We start from the raw sequence: 6,574 nt of genomic DNA, 5'->3' as shown, positions 1-6,574 counted from the left end.
GGCTTGACGCATGCGTGGACACACTGGCGCCCACTAGGCTAAAAAACAATTCGAGGCACAGGGACCCGTCTGGCCGGAGCAGGTCTATATATGTACTACTCGCATTGGGGGGGGGGGGAGGAGATTAAACGCAGAAGCAAAGCACATCTCTCCGGAGCTGGGTAGAACAGCAGGAACCCAAGGCAAAAGGTACTAGCTGTTCGTTGTTCATCTCCTGTCCATATCACCTTGGCTCCTCTCTTCTCTTCTTGGTGTTCTTACGCAAGTGTTCTTCTTGAAACAGATTTGCTGGGAGGATGGGTCGCAGACCAAGGTATTGTTCGCCTGCGGCGCCGCCGGATGTGCCGTCTTCCTCTACAATGGTGGCTACAAAGAAGGTTCCCGTCCTAAACACAGCCTACAACGCGGGTATGCTTCACTCCATCGCGGGTGACTGGAACCCGAACATGAAAGTTGTGTTCAAGGGCGCGGGGATAGATGAGTTGTGCAAAATCAAGCTCCTAGGCAATAACAATCGTATCTTCTCCATGTCTCTTCTGTCACGCATAGATCCAAAAAACATGAAGATGGACATGGGGGATGGTAACTTTGTAGAGATAAATGGTAGGGAGGTTTCCAAATGCCTAGGACTAGAGCATTGTGGTAGGAAGATAGATATCCCCGGTGGTGCTTGCTTGGCAGACCGGGGAGCCTTGCTAGCAAGGTTGCATGACATTTTAGATACACAAATGCACAAGGCATGCAAGATCCCGATTGTGAAAGTAAAGAATATAGTGCAAACTGCAAGCAAGGTAGCAATAGTTGGCGCAGAGAAGGAGAAGATGATGGCGGCATGTACAATCATAGCTGCCTCGACTTTTCTTGTTCCAAAAGGAGCCCATCCGAAAATTTCGAACGAGATGCTGCCAGTTCTTGCTGACCCAAGTCACATATTAGACTATGATTTTTGTGACTATGTGGTCGAGGGGTTGAGAGAGGCTGCAACCAAGCTGAGGGAGGATCTTCTCCATGACCCTTCTCAGTTAATCCTCCAGGGGTGTCTCGTTATACCGCAGGTTAGTTTAAGTTCTTGTTTTTGATGCATCTTTATTTTTTCCCATGATTTCATGCGGCCTCGCTTGCAAATGACAAGTTTTGCTTGCTTCTCTTGCCAAAAATGTCACACAGATAATTTTCTGTGACTACCACGAGCACGGGATGCAAGGACGTGAGGGCTTGCCACTTCCTAGGCTGGCTCACTACTCGGACACGTTCATGAGACTACAGACCAAGAAGCATGCAGCGAGGAACGGTGTGGATGCTGGCTTTGAGGTGACGTAGCTAGAAAATATTCTCTTCAATGAATGCAAATTCTATCCTTTAGTATGCCGGAACTGCATGTTTAATAAATTCATTTCGATTGTTCGCATGCAGGTATCAGATGTGCCTAGATCTCCGGCATTCAATGTTGCTTCCGGGAGTGCAGCTCCAGCCCAACCGTTGAACACACCAAGCCCTGGTGTGCATGCTACGGCTGCTGGATTTGGCATGGCCCAGGACAAGGAGGTGGATCCGCAGGTGTGTTACAGCTTCTTTTTTGTTCGCTTCTGTTAAGTATTGTATGGCTAGTAGTTTTTTGCAGATCCTTCCATGCGAAAGTAGACTGACAACTCTGCGTTTGTCCATGTGTAGATTCTAGCGGCTCTAAGGGAAGCAGTGGAGAACCAGTTCAGAAAACGCGAGGAGGCATTTGTCAAGATGGTCGACGAGGCGAAAGATAAGGTACTGGAAGAAATACGCACGAAGGCAGCTGCAAAACGGCAGAGAGATCTAGAGGAAACTCTAGATGATTTCATTGAAAGGGTTAAGAGGCAAGCTCCTGTTGCTGCGGCATTTCCTAATGTGAGCCAGTCCCCGCATGTTCCAAGAAGGATGACAGGTATGCATCTGCGCAAGTGTACTTTCTGATTTTAGAAAGAATAAAGTGATTAGCGAGTATATAAAATGTGCATGCATATAGTTGTAGCAATGATGTGTTATTATTTTAAGGGTCTGGTTTAAAAATTAGTGTGCCATGCATGGATTAGTGTGCCATGCATGCAGCCTAGAGGAGGAGGGGTGGTGGATGAGGCACGAGTCTGCATGGATGTGGGCCACTGGTTTGCATGCACAATATATTCTAATACGTCGCCAGCTCTGCTTAAAGCCTGGATGCTAACAAACGGAGATCTAAATCTTTGTTTTATTCAACTAGATATTGTCACCGATCTCGCAGCAACGTCACGTGAGGCGGCGCGTCCTCTCATGGCTGTTGTGGTCCGAAACGAGGATGCAAATAAGGAACATGGTATGTTTGGTCGCGATCACGCTAACATGTTCTTCCTTTTAAAAAAGCGTATATTGCAAAGGCTGATTGCTAATTATTGTTCCAGTGCCGGAAGCGGGCCAAGCTGCTCGTCAGGCGCGGCCATTCCAACCATCGAGTCTGCACGTGGAAAAGGTTGGTGCCAGCAAAAACGTGACATTGGTGAATTCCTTTTTTTGAAGGTTAATTAATCTGCTTCACTACGTGTTATGGTTGCAGAGCCAGTGACCCCGCTTGAGTATGATGAGCCTATGGTGCCTGATGACGAGCCGGAGGATAAGCCAATGATAGAAGATGTAAAAGGCAAAGGTCCTGCCATTCAATGTAAGTGATCGTTGACTTTTACATGCTAATTGCACGGCTGGTTTGTTCAGACAAAATGAATGGCCTCATGTATACAATTTTCCGACCGCTGTGCAGTGCCTCCTCGTAGATGCACGAGACAGACTACCATGCATGAGGCCCTTGGCTGTGGTGCAAGGGATCAAGTGGTGCCTGATATGATGCATCGTGGAGATACCACCATGGGCGAAGGTTAGTGTATCCAGATCCAGACATGTGCTACTTTTTATTTTACGTTTACTTATATCGTTAATTGGAAAATGTGTGGGTCGTGTGTAGCTGTTGCGCCGGACCTGCCAGAACAACGTATTTCTACAGTCACACCGCTAGGGAACAAGAGGCTTGCCTTACCTGGAGGTGGCCAGCAGAGTAACCCACTACCTCTAGGTGCGTTCCAAAATTCTTCCTGTTGCATGCATGTTTAAATTGACCTTGGGCAGGACTGACATGTTCCTCTTGCGTGCAGCGGTTGTTCCAGCAATGCCACCCCAGCCACCTGCTCCACATAATTATGGCTTTTCGCCGTTTGAGCTGGAACTTCATCACTTCTTCTACCCAGACCACGTCTGCATGGGTTTATATGAGACGGCCGAAATGCTTAGCGAGCCGTCCGAACTTAGCAGGTTAGTTCCCGTTCCTGTGTTCTCCATACGGCAGAGCGCATCCTACTAGCGCATTGATAATTTACTGTTATTTGTGATTAGCAGGACTTGGTTCGAACACTTCAATCCTACTATCCTACGCCTGGATGGTCACAAGATCAAGTACCAGTTCAGTTTGCTTGGAGAAATGTTGTACACGAGACTCGATGCATGGGTGCGTGGGTGGAATGAGAGAGAGAGTAGGATGATGCAAGAGTACACCTGCCAAACTGGAGGGGTTTGGTTCCTCCTGATGTTCTGGTTAGTTCATTGTTAGTTCAATAAAAAAGGGACTAAGTGAAGCTCCATGATTTATGTCAACTATGCCGACCTTTCAAATATTTTTTATTGTTGGCAGCTACACATGGATAGCATCGATACTGCCGAGACACGCGAGCTCTTGTTGGGGATGCTTGCTGCACCAAGGCTAGGTTTTAGGCTCTGCCTGTGCCGTCTGGTACGTAGACACGTGCACACACCTGTTGCTAGCTGATTGAGTGAGTGGGTCCAGCTGATATAACTAATTCTATGGTTTGCAGATTATGATGCCAGCGTGGCTCTGCCATGCTTGGAGCTTGTACGTCTTTGACATGGAGCGCAAGATACTCAATGTGCTTGATCTGTTGTGCACAGATCAGACTACGTGTGTGTATGAGATAAAACATGGTAGTACGGTGCGCACGGTTGTTAGAGCTTTGAAGATTATTGGCATGATGATGGATGACGGCTGGGATATGGACATTACCAAATGGAAGGTGGTCTATAACGTGGGGATGCACGTTTCGTGCAGTGGGTAAGCAACGGTACTTGTTCATTAATTATGTTGGTTCTTAATTTTCCCGAGGAGCTGATATACTTTGAAAAATGTTGGCAGGGGTGAGACACCCGGATACATTGCGTACTACGCTGACAACTTCAACGGTTTCGGCCTCGAGGAAGATGTCCCAGTTGTAAGTTCTCTTTATTAACTATTGCATTTTCATCATTTCTCTTGTTGAAAATGTGCTTAACTCACTCCTTGACTCTATTGCTTTTCATGTGCGAGAGCAGCATGGGCTTCCACAACGTCGGAAGAGAATGCTTTACGAGACATTAGCATGCCAAGGCAACACTGCTCCTCGCCCTGGCATAATGGAGATAGTTGAGGAAGAGCAAGAATAGATTTGCACCGAATGATTGCGTCATTGTCACACCCTAGCTAGTCATGCATCAGAGTGTATGCATCATGTTTAAATTTCCATTTAATTTGAAATGGGGATTTGTGAAACCCTCGGAATCATTTTTGAAAATGATCCAAATAAAAATTTCTCCAAAAAGGTCCAAGAAAATGCTCATGTTGCTCTCTGAAAATATTGGACAGAGATAAAAATCAAACCAATATTTTTAAGAGCTCATAGGTATTTATTTTGGGCATTTGGAATTAATGCATAAATAGTTGCATTGGAAATATATTAGTTATATATATTAATATATGTCCAAATATTATGCCAATTATAAAGGAGCTCTGGAATAATATATCTAGCTCCTGCAAAAATTGGCATAAGGTAAATAAATGATTTAATATTTTATTTAAATCAAAACAAATGTCAGAAATTAGAAAAAGAAAAAATAAATAAAAGGAGGAGCTTACCTGGGCTCCTCCCTGTGCAGCCCAGCCAGCTGGCCGGCCCAGCCAGCAGGCGGCCCAGCCCGCCCCCTCCTCTGTCGTCTTCGTCCTCGACAGAGGGAGGGGAGTGTGGCCGGCGCGCGCGCGCGCAACCGCGCCACACCACCTGCTCGCCTGCCTGCCTGCCCTCCCCTCCTCGCTCGATGCCCCGGACGACGCCACGCCCTCCCCCCTGCTCTCTCTCACTCAACCGCGGTTCTTCCCTCCTCTCCCTCGCTCTCTCTCTCTCCGGCCGAACACCACCATCGCCGCCGTTCGCCATAGCAGCCGTCACCGGCCACCCCTCGCCCCTCCGCTGAGCTCAGGAGCTCCGCCTCGACCCTCTCGTCCTCCCCACCAAGCCCAGCCCCTCGGGAAACCCTGCATCGCCGCCACGTCGCCGTTCCCCTCCTCGGCCACCGGAGATCATCGTCGTCGATTCGCTGCACTCCAGCGCGTCCCCGAGCCCGCTTCGACGCCCACTGCAACCGCGGTGAGCTCCGCCACCGTTCCCCCTCTTTTCCCCCTCGTTCCCTCACCGTAGCCTCCTCCCCACCACGGCCGAACCTCCGCCGTCGCCGAGCTCGCCGTCGACGCAGCTCCGGTGACCATTTGGTCACCCCGGCGAGTCCAACAAGTCCGTAAGGACCCGTAGAGCCCCTCCAGTGCCTCAGCTCCCTCGCTTGCGAGCAGCAGCGCCGATTCCGACCGCACCCGAGCTCCGGCCGCCGCTCACGAGCTCGCCGTCGTCGATACCGGCCACCTCAAGCACGGCCACCACCACCGTTCGACGCGCGGGAGCAAGGGCTCTCCAACGAGCCCAAGCACGGCCTCGCCCGTGCCCTGTAGCGTGTTTCCGCATCGCGCCGCCGTCTCGGGCCTCGCCGGCGGCATGTCGCCGGTGGGTTTGACCTGTCTGACCTGGGGTTTGACCCCCCCCCCCAGGGTCACTGACGCGTGGGCCCTGTCGGCCAGGTGGTCAGATTAGTGCTAATCACTGTTAGTCAACCCCCCTGACACTGACCAGTGGGCCCCAGCGCCACTAACCCCTAATTAGGAATAAATTAACCCTGTTTAACCCCCCCTGTCACTGACGTGTGGACCCCACACGTCAGGTTTGACCCCAGCCAGCCGCAGTTGACCACTGACGTCATGCTGACGTCATGCTGGCGCAATATTTATATTTCTGGATTTAATTTAAATCAGGAAATTCCAGAATATTATTTAAACTTCAAAAATTCATAACTTTTATTCTGTAACTCCAAATTAGACAAATTATATATGAAAAATGATCAGAAAAATCCAATCTATCCATCTGTACTATTTTCATGCATGACTAAGCAAGTTAAATTGATGTTTTAATGCAGAACAAGGAAAAGCACTTTAAAAGGCCATGTTTGAGTTTGAAATTTGAATCTTTGATTCAAATTGGTTCAAACCCCTCTGGTCTTAGTTGCATTAGCCCAACACACTCATATTGCCATGTTTCATGCATGCATCATATTGTTGCACATTGTTTGGTGATGGTTGTGTATCGGTGTCCTTTGCGGCAGGTTCTGCCTCCGAGGAGTACCGTGATTACCCTAACGAAGAACCGTATCA

General features: G+C 48.9%; 1 protein-coding gene and 1 long non-coding RNA gene across 2 annotated transcripts; both read left to right on the top strand.

Moving 5' to 3' along the window:
- Nucleotides 1-2,793: 2,793 nt before the first annotated feature.
- Nucleotides 2,794-4,087, top strand: LOC123149631 (uncharacterized). The gene is made up of 6 exons (XM_044569327.1): nucleotides 2,794-2,878; nucleotides 2,966-3,073; nucleotides 3,153-3,309; nucleotides 3,394-3,588; nucleotides 3,686-3,784; nucleotides 3,867-4,087. Exons 1-5 carry the CDS (start codon nucleotides 2,797-2,799, stop codon nucleotides 3,756-3,758), a joined length of 615 nt encoding a protein of 204 aa, XP_044425262.1. The 5' UTR covers nucleotides 2,794-2,796; the 3' UTR covers nucleotides 3,759-3,784; nucleotides 3,867-4,087.
- On the top strand, nucleotides 4,084-4,511 carry LOC123149634 (uncharacterized). The gene is made up of 3 exons (XR_006474771.1): nucleotides 4,084-4,120; nucleotides 4,202-4,277; nucleotides 4,378-4,511. It is a non-coding gene; the product is annotated as an uncharacterized lncRNA (long non-coding RNA).
- Nucleotides 4,512-6,574: the final 2,063 nt, after the last annotated feature.

Source organism: Triticum aestivum, chromosome 7A (genome assembly GCF_018294505.1).
Source record: "Triticum aestivum cultivar Chinese Spring chromosome 7A, IWGSC CS RefSeq v2.1, whole genome shotgun sequence".
Classification (NCBI taxonomy): Eukaryota; Viridiplantae; Streptophyta; class Magnoliopsida; order Poales; family Poaceae; genus Triticum; species Triticum aestivum.
This window is presented reverse-complemented; position numbering and strand designations above follow the sequence as displayed.